This window comes from Salarias fasciatus, unplaced genomic scaffold (genome assembly GCF_902148845.1).
Source record: "Salarias fasciatus unplaced genomic scaffold, fSalaFa1.1, whole genome shotgun sequence".
Lineage (NCBI taxonomy): Eukaryota > Metazoa > Chordata > Actinopteri > Blenniiformes > Blenniidae > Salarias > Salarias fasciatus.
Genome location: NW_021941246.1, coordinates 223 through 20,000, shown reverse-complemented (window position 1 = coordinate 20,000; position 19,778 = coordinate 223). Strand labels below are relative to the sequence as shown.

General features: G+C 51.3%; 1 protein-coding gene across 2 annotated transcripts in view; it reads left to right on the top strand.

The window, feature by feature from the left end:
• Positions 1–19,089, top strand: part of pik3c2b (phosphatidylinositol-4-phosphate 3-kinase, catalytic subunit type 2 beta) — a 30,332-nt gene extending 11,243 nt beyond the window's left edge. For both annotated transcript variants that reach the window (XM_030086767.1, XM_030086766.1), the window contains exons 13-18: positions 267–434; positions 1,030–1,144; positions 17,756–17,898; positions 18,350–18,538; positions 18,809–18,902; positions 18,979–19,089. In XM_030086767.1, coding sequence (XP_029942627.1) covers positions 267–434; positions 1,030–1,144; positions 17,756–17,898; positions 18,350–18,538; positions 18,809–18,902; positions 18,979–19,086 — 817 coding nt within the window. In that variant the 3' untranslated portion in view covers positions 19,087–19,089. The remainder of the gene's footprint in view (positions 1–266; positions 435–1,029; positions 1,145–17,755; positions 17,899–18,349; positions 18,539–18,808; positions 18,903–18,978) is intronic.
• Positions 19,090–19,778: the final 689 nt, after the last annotated feature.

The window sequence follows — 19,778 nt, the reverse complement described above, 5'->3', positions numbered from 1 at the left end:
AAGAACCTGAGAGGCCGGCTCAGAGAGGAGAGGAGGACCTGATGGTTCAGCAGACCAGTCCAGCAGCAGGAGGACCGAGGACGGACCAGAGACTCTGTGGTCAGCTCTGTCCATGTGGCCCACAGAAGGACCCCCGTGTCTCTGTCCAGTCCCTGGTCCTCTGCTGGTCTCAGGGGTCTTCAGGACTCGGATCACCTGAGATGAAGATCCAGCTCCAGAGGACCACGTCCTGACCGTCCCCCCTGTCCCCCCCGTCCCCCCCCCAGGGTGTGCTTCCCGGTGCAGATCAACCAGCTGCCCCGGGAGTCTCAGCTGACGGTGACCCTGTACGCCAGCGGTCTGCCGCCCCCCGGTGGAGCAGAGGAGAAGAGCAGGCAGCGCCGCAGCGTGGAGCCTCTGGGCTGGGTGACCATGCCGCTGTTCAGCTTCAGACAGTGAGTCCTGCTGGTACTGCTGGTACTACTGGTACTGCTACTGGTACTGCTGGTACTGCTACTGGTACTGCTGGTACTACTGGTACTGCTGGTACTGCTACTGGTACTGCTGGTACTGCTACTGGTACTGCTGGTACTGCTACTGGTACTACTGGTACTGCTACTGGTACTGCTACTGGTACTGCTGGTACTGCTGGTACTGCTACTGGTAATGCTGGTACTGCTACTGGTACTACTGGTACTGCTGGTACTGCTACTGGTACTGCTGGTACTGCTACTGGTACTGCTGGTACTACTGGTACTGCTGGTACTGCTGGTACTACTGGTACTGCTACTGGTACTACTGGTACTGCTGGTACTACTGCTACTGGTACTGCTGGTACTACTGGTACTGCTGGTACTGCTACTGGTACTGCTACTGGTACTACCGGTACTACTGGTACTGCTGGTACTACTGCTACTGGTACTACCGGTACTACTGGTACTGCTACTGGTACTTCTGCAGCCTTTGACAGCCTGACGACGGACTGTGTGTGTGTGTGTGTGTGTGTGTGTGTGTGTGTGTGTGTGTGTGTGTGTGTGTGTGTGTGTGTAGTGTGTTGACCTGTGGCAGGAAGTTACTCGGTCTTTGGCCTTCGACTCCTGAGAAAACTGGAAATGCTCGAACAAGTTCGCCGAACTTCAACCAGCCGGACAGCGTGATCCTGCAGGTGAGCACACACACACACACACACACACCACACACAGACACACACACACACAACACACACAGACACACACACACACACACACAACACACACAGACACACACACACACACAACACACACAGACACACACACACACACAACACACACAGACACACACACACACACACACACACACACCACGCACACACACACACCACACACACACACACCACACACACACACACACACACCACGCGCACTCACACACACAAGAACACCACACACCACGCGCACACACACCACACACACACACACACACACACACACACACACACACACACAAGCACACCACACAACCACACACACACACGCCACACACACACGCCCACACACACCATGCACACACACACCAGAGTCCTGCACGGGTCCAATTTTCAAGACCCGCCCCGGGCCGACCCGGGGACGAACAAACCTGCAGCCGAACCTCAAACCCGAGCATCAGCCCGATGAGTACCGCGACCCGATCCGACCCGTTGAAACCCGACCCGTTGAAACCCGACCCGTAACCCCACCCGTAAGCCGACCTGTAACCCGACCCGTAACCCCACCCGTAAGCCGACCCGTAACCCGACCCGTAACCCTACCCGTAACCCGACCTGTAACCGACCCGTAACCCGACCTGTAACCCGACCTGTAACCCTACCCATAAGCTGACCTGTAACCCGACCCGTAACCCGACCTGTAACCCGACCTGTAACCCTACCCATAAGCTGAACTGTAACCCGACCTGTAACCCGACCTGTAACCCGACCCGTAACCCGACCCGTAACCCGACCCGTAACCCGACCTGTAACCCGACCTGTAACCCGACCTGTAAGCCGACCTGTAACCCGACCTGTAAGCCGACCTGTAACCCGACCCGTAACCCGACCTGTGACTCGACCCTTAAGCCGACCTGTAACCCGACCTGTAACCCGACCCGTAACCCGGCCTGTAACCCGATTCGTAACCCGACCTGTAAGCCGACCTGTAACCCGACCCGTAACCCGACCTGTGACTCGACCCTTAAGCCGACCTGTAACCCGACCTGTAACCCGACCCGTAACCCGACCTGTAACCCGATTCGTAACCCGACCTGTAACCCGACCCGTAACCCCACCCGTAAGCCGACCTGTAACCCGACCCGTAACCCCACCCGTAAGCCGACCCGTAACCCGACCCGTAAGCCGACCCGTAACCCGACCCGTAACCCTACCCGTAACCCGACCTGTAACCGACCCGTAACCCGACCTGTAACCCGACCTGTAACCCTACCCATAAGCTGACCTGTAACCCGACCCGTAACCCGACCCGTAACCCGACCTGTAACCCGACCTGTAACCTTACCCATAAGCTGAACTGTAACCCGACCTGTAACCCGACCCGTAACCCGACCCGTAACCCGACCTGTAACCCGACCTGTAACCCGACCTGTAACCCGACCTGTAACCCGACCTGTAAGCCGACCTGTAACCCGACCTGTAAGCCGACCTGTAACCCGACCCGTAACCCGACCTGTGACTCGACCCTTAAGCCGACCTGTAACCCGACCTGTAACCCGACCCGTAACCCGGCCTGTAACCCGATTCGTAACCCGACCTGTAAGCCGACCTGTAACCCGACCCGTAACCCGACCTGTGACTCGACCCTTAAGCCGACCTGTAACCCGACCTGTAACCCGACCCGTAACCCGACCTGTAACCCGATTCGTAACCCGACCTGTAACCCGACCCGTAAGCCGACCTGTAACCCGACCTGTAACCCGACCCGTAAGCCGACCTGTAACCCGACCTGTAAACCGACCCGTAACCCAACCTGTAACCCGACCCGTAACCCGACCTGTAACCCGACCCGTAACCCGACCTGTAACCCGACCCGTAACCCGACCTGTAACCCGACCCGTAACCTGACCTGCAGCCATCATAGGAAGTCATCATGATAGTAATGATAATAATCATGATAATAATAATAATAATACATTTTATTTCAAAGCGCCTCTCAAGGAACTCAAGGACACTTTACAAGATTAAAACAGCAACGATAAGAACAGTAACAAGAATAAATAAAGTAAAATAAGTATCAACACAGCAGAAGACGGCGTGAGGAGCAGAGGGTCTCGGGTCAGGGCTCTGCAGGATGCAGATCTGATCAGGTGGGTTTGAGTCTGGACTGGAAGAGGGACAGAGAGTTCAATGATAGAGCCTAACTTTTCACAATAAAATCCCAAACTCCTTCAAAATAAAAGTCCCTTTTACATTAAAAGAAAAAAAAAAATTTCAACATGAAAGCGGAATATTACTGGTTGATCAGTGTGGGGAGAGTTCCAGAGTGGGGGGGCAGAGCGGCTGAAGGCCTGGGGGGGGGGGATCTGAGGGAGCGCCCTGGAGTGGAGCTGTGGGGGGGCCACACAGATGTGGGGGGGCCACACAGATGTGGGGGGGGGCACACAGATGTGGGGGGGCCACACAGATGTGGGGGGGCCAGGCTGTTGATGGCCTTAAAGGTGTTCAGGAGGATTTTGACTGTAATTCTGAGCTTGACCGGGAGCCAGTGCAGCGCTGGAGGATGGGGGTGAGGAGGGGTGATGTGGGGTGAGGAGGGGTGATGTGGGGTGTGGAGGGGTGAGGAGGGGTGATGTGGGGTGAGGAGGGGTGATGTGGGGTGAGGAGGGGTGATGTGGGGTGATGTGGGGTGAGGAGGGTGATGTGGGGTGAGGAGGGGTGATGAGGGGTGATGTGGGGTGAGGAGGGGTGATGTGGGGTGATGTGGGGTGATGTGGGGTGAGGAAGGGTGATGTGGGGTGAGGAGGGGTGATGTGGGGTGAGGAGGGATGAGGAGGGGTGATGTGGGGTGATGAGGGGTGATGTGGGGTGATGTGGGGTGAGGAGGGGTGATGTGGGGTGATGAGGGGTGATGTGGGGTGATGAGGGGTGATGTGGGGTGAGGTGGGGTGAGGAGGGGTGATGTGGGGTGAGCAGGGGTGATGTGGGGTGAGGAGGGGTGATGTGGGGTGAGGAGGGGTGATGTGGGGTGATGAGGGGTGATGTGGGGTGAGGAGGGGTGATGTGGGGTGAGGAGGGGTGATGTGGGGTGAGGAGGGGTGATGAGGGGTGATGTGGGGTGAGGAGGGGTGATGTGGGGTGATGAGGGGTGATGTGGGGTGAGGAGGGGTGATGTGGGGTGAGGAGGGGTGATGTGGGGTGATGTGGGGTGAGGAGGGGTGATGTGGGGTGAGGAGGGGTGATGTGGGGTGATGTGGGGTGAGGAGGGGTGATGTGGGGTGAGGAGGGGTGAGGAGGGGTGATGTGGGGTGATGAGGGGTGATGTGGGGTGAGGAGGGGTGATGTGGGGTGAGGAGGGGTGATGTGGGGTGAGGAGGGGTGATGAGGGGTGATGTGGGGTGAGGAGGGGTGATGTGGGGTGAGGAGGGGTGATGTGGGGTGATGAGGGGTGATGTGGGGTGAGGAGGGGTGATGTGGGGTGAGGAGGGGTGATGTGGGGTGAGGAGGGGTGAGGAGGGGTGATGTGGGGTGAGGAGGGGTGATGTGGGGTGAGGAGGGGTGATGTGGGGTGAGGAGGGGTGATGTGGGGTGATGAGGGGTGATGTGGGGTGAGGAGGGGTGATGTGGGGTGAGGAGGGGTGAGGAGGGGTGAGGAGGGGTGATGTGGGGTGAGGAGGGGTGATGTGGGGTGAGGAGGGGTGATGTGGGGTGAGGAGGGGTGAGGAGGGGTGATGTGGGGTGATGAGGGGTGATGTGGGGTGAGGAGGGGTGATGTGGGGTGAGGAGGGGTGATGAGGGGTGATGTGGGGTGAGGAGGGGTGATGTGGGGTGAGGAGGGGTGATGTGGGGTGAGGAGGGGTGATGTGGGGTGATGTGGGGTGAGGAGGGGTGAGGAGGGGTGATGTGGGGTGAGGAGGGGTGATGTGGGGTGATGTGGGGTGAGGAGGGGTGATGTGGGGTGAGGAGGGGTGATGTGGGGTGATGTGGGGTGAGGAGGGGTGATGTGGGGTGAGGAGGGGTGAGGAGGGGTGATGTGGGGTGATGTGGGGTGAGGAGGGGTGATGTGGGGTGAGGAGGGGTGATGTGGGGTGAGGAGGGGTGTTTGAGTGACTCGGCCAGCTGGATTCTGGACCAGCTGAAGTCTGCGGAGTGGTTTTCTCGGGGGCAGAAGAGGAGACGTTACAGTAGTGGATGCGGGACGTCAGGAGGCTGTGGATGAGGACGATGGCAGGACGGGAGGGACGGACGGAGGAACATCCGTGCTGCGGAGGTGAAGGTAAGCGGACCGAGTGATGCCCTGGAAGGAGAGAGTGCTGCCGCGGACGGACGGCCAGACTTCCTGCCCTGAGGGGGGGGGGGAGGCCAGAGAGCCGGCGATGGGGGGGGGGGGGGCTTAGGTCAACCAGGAGGATTTCAGCTGGATGGCTGGTAGCTGGAGGAAGTCTGCAGTGAAACAAGATCTAATGTCAGGACGGGCGAGGGGGGGGGGGGGGGGGGGGGCCTGTCCAGCATGGGTTCTGGTGGATGTGTTGATTCTGTTGATTGAAAAACTGCATCATGGAGCCTCAGGAAGCCAGAGGAACCAGATGGTGGGGGGGTCTGATGGTTGAGTGACTCTGCTGAGCGGAGAGAGGAGTGCTCTTCAGGTTCCGTCGTTGCGCGAAGCGAGGCCGGGGTGAGAGATGGATTTGGATAGGGTTTCTGGAGTCCTTGTAAAGAAGAGGACGTTATTGTCCGTGTCCTCATGGCCGGTGAGACGCTCGAGGTGCAGACCCTGGCTTCGGTCTGTGGGAGCTCAGCGGTGACCGGGGCCAGAGGGGGAGAGAGAGGCCTGACGGGTCCGACTGGGGCGAGAGAGAGCAGAATGTCCTGAAGGCTGCTGTAGAGGGAGACAGGTCTGCAGGGCTGGAGGGGGTCCGGGATGGAGACGGAGTCGAGGCTGGTGGAGAGAGCGCCAGGGTTCATGTCCTTTATATTCCAGAAGGAGATGAGACGGGGGGCTTGATGTGGAGGGGGGGGGGGTGGCGCTGACGGTGAGCAGGAAGTGGTCCGTGACGGGGAGCTCATGAGCAGAGCAGCTGGAGGGAGCGAGGCCAGAGCAGCAGATTAAGTCCAGAAAATGGATGAGGTTAGGGGACGGGTGGGGGGGGGGGGGGGACAGTGGCGGTTACAGTGGGGGGGGGGGGGGGGGGGGGGTAAACAGTGGCGGTTACAGTGGGGGGGGACCAGGAAACTTACAAACCAGACATTCAGTGGAGGCACGGACACGGGGAGGACTTTCCCCTTCTGGCGATGAAGTGTCGCGATCCCACCTCCGCGCCCGTTTCCACGGCGACGGCAGGCATAAACAAAGCCAGGCGGAGCGGATTCGTTCAGTGGAGTGTCGTCGTCAGGCTGCTGCCGGGTTTCAGCTAAACAGAAAGTCCAGCTTCCGGTCAGTGAGGATGTCCTGGGTGAGAGGTCTCTGGCGGACGTTCAGCAGTCCCACCACGGTAAACCCCAAACACTCGAAGAAAAAAGATCAGCCAAATGTAAAAGAATACTCTTTTTCTTTTAGTGGCAGCCAGGGCAGGAGTGAGACCAGGATGCACTGCAGCCAACGAGCTAATGCAGAGCTGCCGTCAGCGTCCAGCCACTTTGAAGCTAGCTTGCGACTCAGGTTCTCTTTAAATTGCTTTGCAGAAAAAGAACGTCAGCCACCGTCCCTGGTTTTTCTTCTGCGCTCTCGGATCACTAATCCAGCTGCGGAAACGTCTCGCTCACTGGCTGCACTTGAAGCTGGAATTGACAAGATGGAAGGAGCAATGTCTGCCAAGTCTGGGAAGACTGATGCGTGCTGCTGCCGCCAGCTGAGAATGTCGAACTTCTCCACCTTCTTTGTCTTGAAGCTGACGTGTTTGGTCACTTCATCCTGAGTGCTGGAAGTAGAATCTTCGACATCAGAGAATGCCTCCATCCTTGCTGGGGATGCTGTTCAGGCGATCCACGCTTGTCTTTTCAGTCTGAAGTGGTGTAATAGAGGGAGCAATATTATGGCTATGCAACTTCATAATACTAAGCACAGAACAAAGGCAAACGGAAAAAAAACATGGAAATCCAAAGTGATAGGTAGCCGCTCACCAGCGGGGGTCACCAGCGGGGGTCACCAGCGGGGGTCACCAGCGGGGGTCACCAGCGGGGCCAGCCGCTGTGCCGATTCCGTGAAGCGTCCCCACACCGTCTCACTGCTGGCTTTGTAACGGGCTCCTTGTCTTGCTTTGTTGGTGCTTTAAAGGAGACGTTGATCAGTGGACCTTCTTTAAACCTGTAAACACTATTAAACTGTCTGATACCAATGTGAAACGACACCACAGTGTCCAGTAATGCGGTTCATGTCTTTTCCCGCAAGCCCTGAAAACAGTTCTTCCTGGCTGTGAAGGCTCTGGTTCTCTGAGGGTTTTCAAGCCGGACCGGTGTGACGTTGATGTGATCCAGACTTCCTTATATGGTCATGCTGAGACCCGGCCCTGGTTCTCTGTGCCTGGTGTGTGTGTTGGTGTTAGATCCAGAGAACATGGCTCCCAGAAAATATTTATTTGGACATCCTGGAAAGGCAGTTTTATTTGGCTTTCCTGAAGACGAAGTCGCCAGGCAGCAGTGGGAATTATTTCTTTTTCCGGGTCAGAAGAAGACAAATCCTCCAGTCTCTGTCTGCCGACGGCGTTTTGCACGGTGCTGTTTTGCAGAAGCGGTAAGCTAGAACTTTTCAGTGTCCTGTGTTTATTCTGTGTTAGCTATAAAAGTTATTTCAGATGGTAAGGTTGGGTGCTCCACGGAATCATCAGCTGATCGGGGAATAGCGCAAAAAGTTAGAATCACCACCAACGTCCGAAATTAACATCCGCCAACGGCAGATGAATTTTCTGTTTGGCGAGTAAATAGCGGGGTTATCTGCCACACGGGGCAAGGGGTGAACGTTTTCTACCATAATAATAATAATAGGAAGCGTTTTGGGACGCAAAGTGTGGGATCACTGCAAGTTGAAACGAAAACATAGTGCAGCCTGTCTGTGGAGCATCGGAGTTATCCTAGCATAACAGCACATCGTGTGCTACACCAAGACGTAGCAGGTTTACTATCAGAGCAGCGTCACTGCAGCAGGTCAGTGAAAATACAATCATCCCATGAGGGTTTCTGCCAGACCTTTTCAGTCCGGGCGCCCGGCCCGCGATAAATTCAGCAGCACCCAACAACGGACAGGAAAAAAAATAAATAAATAGCGCCGCGTTTGCGGCTAATTAGCAGTTGCGCACTGCGGAGCAGCAGCGGCGGCGCTTGGACACTCCGTGTGAGCAGCGCACTGCTCGGCATCGCCCCCCCCCCCCCCCGCTCGGCAACGTACGTTCCCCCCTGGCTAAACTTTTATCCTGCAGGAAACACTGTAGACTAGGCATGTGCCGATATGAAAATTTGATATCACGATATTGGTGGCCCAAAATATCACGATTCACGATATTATCACGATATTTGGCGCGTTGCTTTTAATTCTATTGAAAATGCCCCAAAACATTGTGAAATCCATCAATATCTGTCAACAACACTGTGCATTTTAACATGCCTGAGCACATTTTGATAAAGTAGAGGGAAAAAATGAAACTTTACTCTCGCCTGTTTTTTTTTTCCAGATTCCATACTGAAAAACACCATGATAACAATGAAGCAGCCATAAAGCTGCCGCTGACTGCATTCAGCAGCTCCTGGACTACAACTGGATCAGGTTTCATGAGATCAGCATAAAGCACACAGATTTTATAGAGTTTACTTTGGATAGAACCAGGAGAACCCTTCATTTGGCCATTTGGAGACCAACCTATGCCAAAACTATAATAAGTAGGTTTATAACTTATTTGAAAGGAATCTGACTTTAAAATACTTTTAATTTCCACTACAGGAATCTGTATGCAATGCAGCCTTTGGCTCTGATATTTAGCCACTATATCATACATTTCTGCAGTTTTTGTGCAGAAACTTATAATTTTGCATTTTTTTTTTTTTTTCATTTATTTTGTTCATTTCAGGCAATTGCTGGACAATAATGCACAGGGTAAAGGAAAGGAAACAAATTAACAAAAACAATAAACAATGTAACAAATAACGGAATAACAGAAGATTTCATTATGCCTGAAAGGGAGTGGGAAGAAGAAAACTTATTTAATCCCACCCCCAATTATCCTTAACATAATATAGTCAGAAAAAAAAAAAAATTGCTCACTTCCGTAGTCGTATATACACATGGAAACTAATAACTCATTGATTTGGATCTACATAACGAAAAATTTGAAACAAGGTGGCGTTACCATTGGTAACTGATAGCATATACAGATTGTATACAAGTATACCAACAGTGGAAATGAACAGTATACCTGGATTATTAAAGAAACAACAAAACACACTCAGTAATGTTAATGTGAATTCAAGACCTATATTCTATATACTGCAACCAAACTGTACGTTGATATTGGAGTTTGAATCTATGAACATTTTGGCATTGCTTGTGTTGAGTGCCCAGGTTGTTCCACAACTTAACCCCACATACCGATACACAAAAACGTTTACGGGTAGATTTTGTTTTTGGTATTTTGAAATTTCCATACCCTCTTAAATTATGAACTGTCTCTTTTAATTTGAAAAACTTCTGTATATTATTTGGCAATGTTTTATTAAATGCTTTATGCAGAATAATTAGTGTGTTATATTTCACAAGATCATTGAATTTTAATAACTTAGACAGAATAAAAAGATTGTGAGTATGTTCTAAAAAACTAACCTTGTGTATGATCCGCACAGCTCGTTTCTGCATTATGACTCGGGGATTTATTGTGCACTGGTAAGTGTTCCCCCACACCTCCACACAATATGTGAGGTATGGGAGTACCAGCGTACAATACAGAGTACAGAGGGCATGTGCATCAAGGCATTGTTTTACTTTATTTATAATATAGAGGCTTTTGGATATTTTTGCTTTTATATGTTTAATATGTGCTTTCCAAGTTAATTTATTATCAATTACAATACCTAAAAATTTATTCTCGCAAACATTTTCAATTTCAGTACCTTCAATAACTATTTGCTGAAATGACTTTGTTGTAGAATTACCAAACATCATTACTTTAGTTTTACTTATATTTAGAGACAGTTTATTTATATCCATCCAGGTTTTTATTTTATTGAGTTCCTTGTTCACAGTTTTTACAAGTTCATTGTAATCATTACTACTATAGAATATGGTCGTGTCATCCGCAAAAAGAATGAGTTTTAGGGATTGAGATACGTTAAAAATATCATTGATATACACATTAAATAGTTTCGGCCCTAAGACGGATCCCTGGGGGACACCACAAACAATGCCAAGTTGCTCGGATATATGCTTCCCCATTTTTACAAACTGTACCCTTCCTGTCAAATAGCTTTTAATCCAGTCCCCAGCTACACCTCTAACCCCGTATTTTTCCAGTGTATCTACTAAGATGAAGTGATTGATTGTGTCGAATGCTTTTTTGAGATCAATGAAGACACCAACTGCAATTTTTTTCTGATCCAGTGCAGTAGTAATTTCTTCAGTGGCTTCCATTAGAGCCATTGAGGTGGTTCGCTTGGCTCTAAAACCATACTGACCATCATTTATTATGTTATGTTTCTCTAGGAACTTATCAAGTCGAGAGTCAAAGAGTTTTTCAAGAATTTTAGAAAATTGTGGCAATAGTGAAATCGGTCTATAATTTGTGAAACAGTGTTTGTTCCCGTTTTTGAATACCGGAATTACTTTTGCGATTTTCATTTTGTTTGGGAAACGGCCAGACCGAAATGATAAATTACAAATATAAGTGAACGGTTTTGCAATATTGAAAATTACGTTTTTTACTAAGAACATGTCAATATTGTAATAGTCGGTAGAGAACTTATTTTTACATTTCAGTACTGTATTTATAACCTCCTGCTCATCTGTTGCCAAGAGAAACAGTGACGATGGATTGTTCTTAATAAGGTTTAATTCATTCGTTCCATGATTTGAAATTGTTGCAGCCAACTCAGGGCCGATATTTACAAAAAAATTATTGAAGCTGTTTACTATATTAATCATGTTGTGATTTCCACCATTTTTGTCAATGAAGTAATCCGGATATGTTAACTTAGAGGAACCACTTTTGATTAAACCATTAAGAACATTCCAAGTTTCTTTTATATTGCTTTTGCTTTCGTTTAATTTTTTTCTGTAGTATAGCTGTTTGCTTGTTCTTATGACGTCAGTTAGTTTGTTTTTGTACAACTTATATTTTTGTTCCGCTTCTTTTGTTTTTGATTTAATAATTAATTTATAGAGGTTATTCTTCTTTTTACAAGCATTGATTATCCCTTTTGTAAGCCAAGGTCTAAGTTTATGTTTTGGCCTTGAATAGAATTCTTTTACTGGGCAGTTTTTATCATATAAGGAAATGAATATATCTAGGAACTTACTATAAGCACTGTCCACATCCGTTTCTCCATATACAGCACTCCAATCCTGTCGGGCTAAACTGTTGTTCAGGTTGTTGATTGTTTCGTCATTTCTTATTCGTTTAGAGATAACTTCTATGGGGTGTTTTATGTTCTTAAAGTCACAGTCATACAGAGTAAAAACAGGTAGATGATCAGAGATATCAGATATAAACAGGCCACTAGTTGTTTGATTTAACATGATATTAGTGAATATGTTGTCAATAATTGTGGCGCTGTGAGATGCGATTCTGCTCGGTTTTGTTATTGATGGGGTAAAAAGACAAACTGTACATTGTGTCAGTGAAGTCCTCAATGTTATTTTGTTTAGTCGGGTTTAGCAAATCTATGTTGAAATCACCACATATGAATAGTGTTTTTTGATTCACAGGTGAAAATAGCTTCTCCATCCATTCGCTGAAAATCTCAATACTTGTACCTGGTGTTCGATATACACAGCTCACAAACACATTTTTCTTTTTTTCATTATAAATTTCCACAGTTAAACATTCCATTATTCCATGTACAGCCAATGTCATACTTCTTACTACATCAAATTTAATTGACTGGTGAATAAAAAAAGCAACTCCACCCCTAGTTTTATCTTCTCTGTTTAGATATGTTAGTTCATAACCTTCAAGTGTTAAATTTATTCCCCCTTCATTACTGAACCAAGTTTCAGAAATTGCAATAATACTGAAGGGATGAGTGAAACCCTGCAAGAAGTCTTTGACAGAGTCAAACTTCGCATACAAACTTTGGCTATTAAAATGTATAATTGACAGTCTGCATTCCGATTTTACATTTTCATACTGCTCTTGAGTGAAATAATTACATGTGTTTACCATAGAAGAAAGGAAATGATCAGGGTCTATGTCTGCAACTGTGTTATGTTCTTGAAATTCACACGTTTCCAGTTCCAATTGTTGATGACAGGATTCTCTGTAATGAGTGTCTGTCCATAGCATTTGTTGATGAGCTCATTGCATCAGGTGTATTGTTCATGATAGCGTGGGGAGAGACATGTTACCTTAATAGTTGTTGGTGCATTGAAGTCAGTTGAACTTATCCAGATCGTCCATGTTTCTCACCACCAACACTTTGGCTTCCTCAGGACTCCCGTTTAGTTTAATGAATATTTTACAGTTCGTTACCCAAGTGTGTTGGATTTTTCCTTGTTTCTTAAGTTGCCTTGCTTTCCTTGAGATTTCTGCATTCCTTCTTGTTAAGTGTTCATTTATGAAGACGTCAGTCCCTTTGAGTTTGCGTCCTTGTTTCAGAAGTGCAGTCTTGTTTTTTCGATTTGTAAATCTCATGGTCACGGCTGGTGGTCTCAGGTTCCTCGTGGGCAGTGGGTGACAGGCTTCGATGTCCTCTGGATTCATCTCTATCCCCTTGGTTTCGAGGTAGGATGCGACCTGTTGCTCCACTGAGATCGACTCCAGCTCGCTGGGCTCCCCGCCCTGCTGTTGTCTGCGGCCACCGCACGCGCACAGGAGCGCGGCTTGATCTTAATGCCGGTGATGACAACATCATTGATGCGGGTGTATTGCTCCAGCTCGTCCACTCGCCGCTCGAGTTCCTCGATACGCCGGTCTTTCTCGGTGTTAAGGAGGCGTAGTTGTTTCACCTCCTCCTCCAGCAGCCTCAGTAGCTTCTCCTGCTGCACTTTGACAGCTGTTACGTTCCCACTTAAAGAGTCCAGGGAGTTTTTTATTTCCTCGAACTCCTCCGGGGTCGGGCTTTTCTTCGGCCCCATTTTCTCGCCACTGCATCCAGATACGGAGGTAAAATTCGCTCTTTAACCAGTTTTGTGTGCTAGCTCTGCTGCGCTAGCACACCCCCCTCACTCCTCTCACAATACTTGCACAGTATTGTGCACAGTACAAAATACTTTTTTAATAAATGACTGAGCCATAGCATTTAGTTTCCGACTGAAATATATTTATAATAATAAAATCAATACAAAAATAGCCAATTATATGACAGGGAAAACAAAAAAATCCCCTTTGCAACATGTAAACACATGAAGAAAAAAACAATGACAATGTGCAATGAGCTGTAGAAACGCACAATGAAGATAAATGTGCACGTTTCAGAATAAAAAATTGCCAAATATCACAGAAACAATCACTGATTGTGTGTGTCGCGTGTGTGTCGCTCTGCGGTGCACTGCTGCGTCTTTTAGAACCAAGATGGCGGCGGCGCTCGTGCGGTTACGCTAAAAGATGTCTCCCAGCTGGATGATGCCTCAGTCACGTGTATCGTATCGTATGAACGCTCACCAGACGCGAACGAATGTCAACAAACTTTATTTAAACTCCCAAGATTAACGACAAGCCCACAAGATGGCGACAATAACATTCAGGCGCGTGACGCGCTGTCACTACTGCAGAGGATTATGAAGTTAGTTTTGGTCAGAGGAGAGCGTGGATAGATGGAAAATGACCACAGAACGGTAAGGAAATAAAACATATTGTGTTTGGTGTGAATAGCTTTGAGATTTGGCGAAGAAGTGTGAGAGAAACGTGCAATCTGAGGCGCTGGCTGTGAAATGTAAAGATGGGTTTTGGGTTTGTTTTGCCGCTGACGGGAGGCGGTCGGCTCAGAGAAGATTCTGCCTGGTGTCTCTTAAAGAGCAGCTTTTCTAGTTTCACGCGAGGCCCAGTACGTTGGGATGGAGCACACGGATCTCTGGTTCTGTTGCGTTTTGTGTCGGGAGGTGCGCTGAGGGGGGCGGTACAGTGTCTGTCGGGCCGAACGCGTTAATGCCTCGTTTTAATCATCCTGGCATAAAATGACTTACTTTAGGGGTTTTCTATGGATCTGGGACTTTTGTGGTGGTTTGCAGTACATTTTGCTGCAGAGGCTTTGACAGCTTGGGTTAGATCAGTAGCTGTTTCGGTAACGGGCTTGTCTCCAGATGAAACAGACGATATCTTGTAAATGACGTGATATGATAATCTCGGCTGTCCAATATCGTAAATCGCGATTATATCGTAAATTGGCACATCCCTACTGTAGACGCAAATAAATATTTTTACAATCAGCTGTTTACACGTCTGAGTCCCAGAGGAGAGCCAGCAGTCGTCACCAACTGTCTTTGAATGCACCACACCGCCGAGGAGGTCCTTGAACGCAACGCGAAATTAACTGGAAGTGATTCCACAGAAGAAGCACAACATGTTCAAAAGTTCAGGCTGGATTTCTGAAGAATGTTCCATTTCACAAACAGCTGATATGGAAACGCTTGTCAGTTATCTCCACTTCCCTACTGGCAAAGTGGGTTTGACCAATCACAGCCAGTGGGATGTGCACATGGATGAGACTGGGATGGAGTCAACTGAACAGAGCGTTTTCGGAGGAAGGAGGAAAAGCAAGGAAGCAGCGCAGTGAAAGACACAGATCTAAGAGGCTTTCAGTGCTGTTTATCCTGTATAGGTCTTCTAGGGGGGGCTAGAAATTAAATACGAATGAGCAAAACCGGCCGATCAACGTCCCTTTAAGTTCACCTGTTTCTGTGAAGAGGTGATCGATTGGTTTTGCGGCGGCGGCGTTTCCAGAGCAGCTCGACTCCGAGTGTTTCTTCGCTGATGAAGTTCCCCCTTTGCGGCGATCGTAGGACAACACTTCACTGCACTTTTTACAGGCCGCGAACCCAGCCAGCCACTCCATGATTTTCTTCATCTATGACAACACCAATCAACCAATCAACCAATCAACCAATCAAATCGTATTTGTAGCCCTGTACGCACACAGAGGGACCAAAGTGTTTTACAGTTAAATAAAAGCAATAAAATCATAATTAAAACAAAAAGTACAATTTGAAATTTTGTCCATGATCAATTTGAAGGAGCTCTGAAAATCAAACAGATCAAATACGCTAAAGGAAGAGCCGCTGAGCCCAGCGCCGGCCTGGATTCAAACCCCGGGTCTGACGGCTCGTTCCAGACTCTGGGTCCAGCAGCAGGAAGCGCCCCGTCTCCCCGGGTTGGTACCGGGCTCCAGGGACGCCCAGCAGAGCTGACCCGATGACCTCTAACCTCTGTGTGAACTGTGACCTTTAAAAGCTCTGTCAGGTTCGGGGGAGCGAGGCCGTTCAGCGCTTCAGAAACAGGAAGTGAGAGTTTAAATTAGGGCTGTCGCGGTAAACCGGTATTGACGATAATCGTGGTATTAAAAAATGAAATTTCAATATCGTGTTCAAAATGCGCACATGATAATATCGTAAAGAGGATCTAGAGCCGCTGGAAACGTGTTGAAGTGTATTTTCAGAATCGTTCTTCCTCCCTGCCTCGTCTCCCTCCTGCAGCCCCGCCTGGTTTGCTGCTGTACAGTCACTGTTCTCTGATTGTTTCAACGCCTCATTTGACAGGTATTCTGACTGTAATTCATCTGGGAAAAGAGAGAAAACAAACAAAATGAAATTAAAGATGAATCTGAATGTTTGTACCATTATTAGTTCAATGTTTGCTGATATCGTGATAATGTCGTTATCGTGATATTTTTTACCGTGATAATCGTGAAGAGAAACTTAGATATGGTGACAGCCCTGGTTTAAAATCCATTCTGAAAGAAACTGGAAGCAAATGATGAGAGAAGCGGGGTGAACCGGGGTGAACCGGGGTGAGGAGGGAACCGGGGTGAACCGGGGTGAACCAGGGTGAACCGGGGTGAGGAGGGAACCGGGGTGAACCGGGGTGAACCGGGGTGAGGAGGGAACCGGGGTGAACCAGGGTGAACCGGGGTGAACCCGGGGGAGGAGGGAACCGGGGTGACCCGGGGTGAACCAGGGTGAACCGGGGTGAACCGGGGTGAGGAGGGAACCGGGGTGAACCGGGGTGAACCAGGGTGAGGAGGGAACCGGGGTGAACCAGGGTGAACCGGGGTGAACCGGGGTGAGGAGGGAACCGGGGTGAACCGGGGTGAGGAGGGAACCGGGGTGAACCAGGGTGAACCGAGGTGAACCGGGGTGAGGAGGGAACCGGGGTGAACCGGGGTGAACCAGGGTGAACCGGGGTGAGGAGGGAACCGGGGTGAACCGGGGTGAGGGGTGAACCGGGGTGAACCGGGGTGAGGAGGGAACCGGGGTGAACCAGGGTGAACCGGGGTGAACCGGGGTGAACCCGGGGGAGGAGGGAACCGGGGTGACCCGGGGTGAACCAGGGTGAACCGGGGTGAACCGGGGTGAGGAGGGAACCGGGGTGAACCGGGGTGAACCAGGGTGAGGAGGGAACCGGGGTGAACCGGGGTGAACCAGGGTGAACCGGGGTGAGGAGGGAACCGGGGTGAACCGGGATGAACCGGGGTGAACCGGGGTGAGGAGGGAACCGGGGTGAACCGGGGTGAACCGGGGTGAGGAGGGAACCGGGGTGAACCGGGATGAACCAGGGTGAACCGGGGTGAGGAGGGAACCGGGGTGACCCGGGGTGAACCGGGGTGAACCGGGGTGAGGAGGGAACCGGGGTGAACCAGGGTGAGGAGGGAACCGGGGTGAACCCGGGGGAGGAGGGAACCGGGGTGACCCGGGGTGAACCGGGGTGAACTGCGGTGAACCGGGGTGACCCGGGGTGAACCGGGGTGAACTGCGGTGAACCGGGGTGAACCAGGGTGAACCGGGGTGAACCGGGGTGACCCGGGGTGAACCGGGGTGAACCAGGGTGAACCGGGGTGAACCGGGGTGAACTGCGGTGAACCGGGGTGACCCGGGGTGAACCGGGGTGAGGGCTGCACCATCAGCTTCCAGCTTTATTATTATTATTTCATATTGGTTCTCATGAGGCAGTCTGACCCCCAGACCAGCAAAGCTTTTAAAAAACACCCGATCAGCTGTTTTTGCAGGTATCTGACCCGAGCAGGACTGACACACACACACACAGACAGACATACACACACACATACACACACACACACACACACAGACACACACACACACACACACACACACACACACACACAGACATACACACACACACACACACAGACATACACACACACACACACACAGACATACACACACACACACAGACACACACACACACACACACTCAGCCCGGTGATGAGGACTGGTCTCTGTCCCAGGTGGACTTCCCGTCCTCGTCCTTCGAGGTGATCTTCAGCTCCCCCCCCCCGGCTGACTTCTGTCCTCAGTACGACTTCAGCCGTCTGGACGGCGTCTCTCAGGTCCAACTGCAGGACGTCCTGAGCAAGAAGTCCCCCTTCTGGTAAGACTGCTACTGCTGCTGGTACTACTACTACTGCTGCTGGTACTACTGGTACTACTGGTACTGCTGCTGGTACTGCTGCTGGTACTGCTGCTGGTACTACTGGTACTACTGGTACTGCTGCTGGTACTGCTGCTGGTACTGCTACTGGTACTGCTGCTGGTACTACTGGTACTACTGCTGGTACTACTACTGCTACTGGTATTACTACTACTGCTGCTGGTACTGCTACTAATACTCCTACTACTACTGGTACTGCTACTGGTACTGCTGGTACTGCTACTGGTACTGCTACTGGTACTACTGCTACTGGTACTGCTGGTACTGCTGCTGGTACTGCTGCTGGTACTGCTACTGGTACTGCTGGTTCTGGTTCTGGGTCTGGTTTTGCTGCTGGACCTGTTCAGGTGTGTCTTGCTGATGCTGGACACGTCCCGGTGTGTCTCCTCAGGTTAACGCTGGAGGACAAGCGTCTTCTGTGGGAGAAGAAGTCTTTCTGTCAGGGGGACAGCTCGGCCCTCCCCCTGGTGCTGTCCAGCGCCCCCTGCTGGCAGTGGACATGTCTCCCTGAGATCTACGCACTGCTGAGACAGTGGGCCTGCCTGGGACACCTGGACGCCCTGGGGCTGCTGCACGCCTCGTATGTACCTGTCCTCACCTGTCTCCACCTGTCCTCACCTGTCCTCACCTGTCCCCACCTGTCCCCACCTGTCTCCTGGGTGGACCAGGAGAACATGTTCTAGTTCTTCCTGCTGGATCTGGTTCCGTCCTCAGCGAGGACAGACCGGAGTCCAGCCTGTTAGTGCAGCAGGGACAGACCTAGGACCAGCAGGAATGGGGACCCCTGCTGTAGACCCAGCAGAACCCTGACCCGGACCCTGACCCGGACCCGGGTCTCTGTGTCCCGCAGGTTCCCGGACCAGGAGCTGAGACGGACGGCGGTGCAGTGGATGGACTCCATCTCAGACTCGGAGCTGCTGGACTTCCTGCCCCAGCTGGTTCAGGTAGGACGGGTTCTGTTCAGGTCCCTGTCAGACTGGACCGTGCTGATGTCCCCCGTGTCCCCCCGTGTCCCCCCAGGCCGTGAAGTACGAGTGCTACCTGGACAGCTCGCTGGTCCGGTTCCTCCTGCGCCGGGCCGTCTCCGACGTCAGCACCGCCCACTTCCTGTTCTGGTGCGTTCACTGACCCTCGGACGTCTCTGGTCCCCGTCAGACAGACCAGGACCAGGACCAGGACCAGTGTCCAGGCCAGAGAAGAGCCTCCCCTCCTGCACTCACATCTCCATCTGACCCCCGACTGTCACGGCGTTTCCACCGGACGCCACGGGAGGTTTTGGCGCGATGAGATTACGTACAAGGTCAATGTAATGAGGCGATGGCGGGCGATGACGCAGCGAGCAGCCGGCGGCGAGCGTTTCAGCGAAAGATTCGCGTGCCTGTCGACTTGCACTGCCACCTGCCGGCGCTCGCCGATCACCGCCCGCCGCTTCACCGCCCGCCGCTTCACCGCCCGCCGCTTCACCGCTCCACGTTTGTCGCTCGAGTTGAAATAATTGAACTTTTCAAGCGAATTGGCGCCAGGGCGGCCCGTCAGCCTGCAGGCCTTCACGGACGCGCCGACGCAGGGCAGCAGGGCTCCGACCACCAAAACAGTTGGCGTGACGCCAAGGCGAGCGGCGAGCGGCTTCAGGTGGAACCGCGGCGTCGGCCCGACGCGGCGCCGGAACCGGCCGTCCGGCAGCTCCTGCAGACGGCGGAACTCTCCGAGCTCGGCCCGCCTCCGGAGGGCAGCGTGATCCACAAGCGATGCCGGCGCCTCGCCGCAGCCGGAGCCGCCTTCCCCACGCCAGATACAGAGCAGCACGGCGGTGGGCGGAG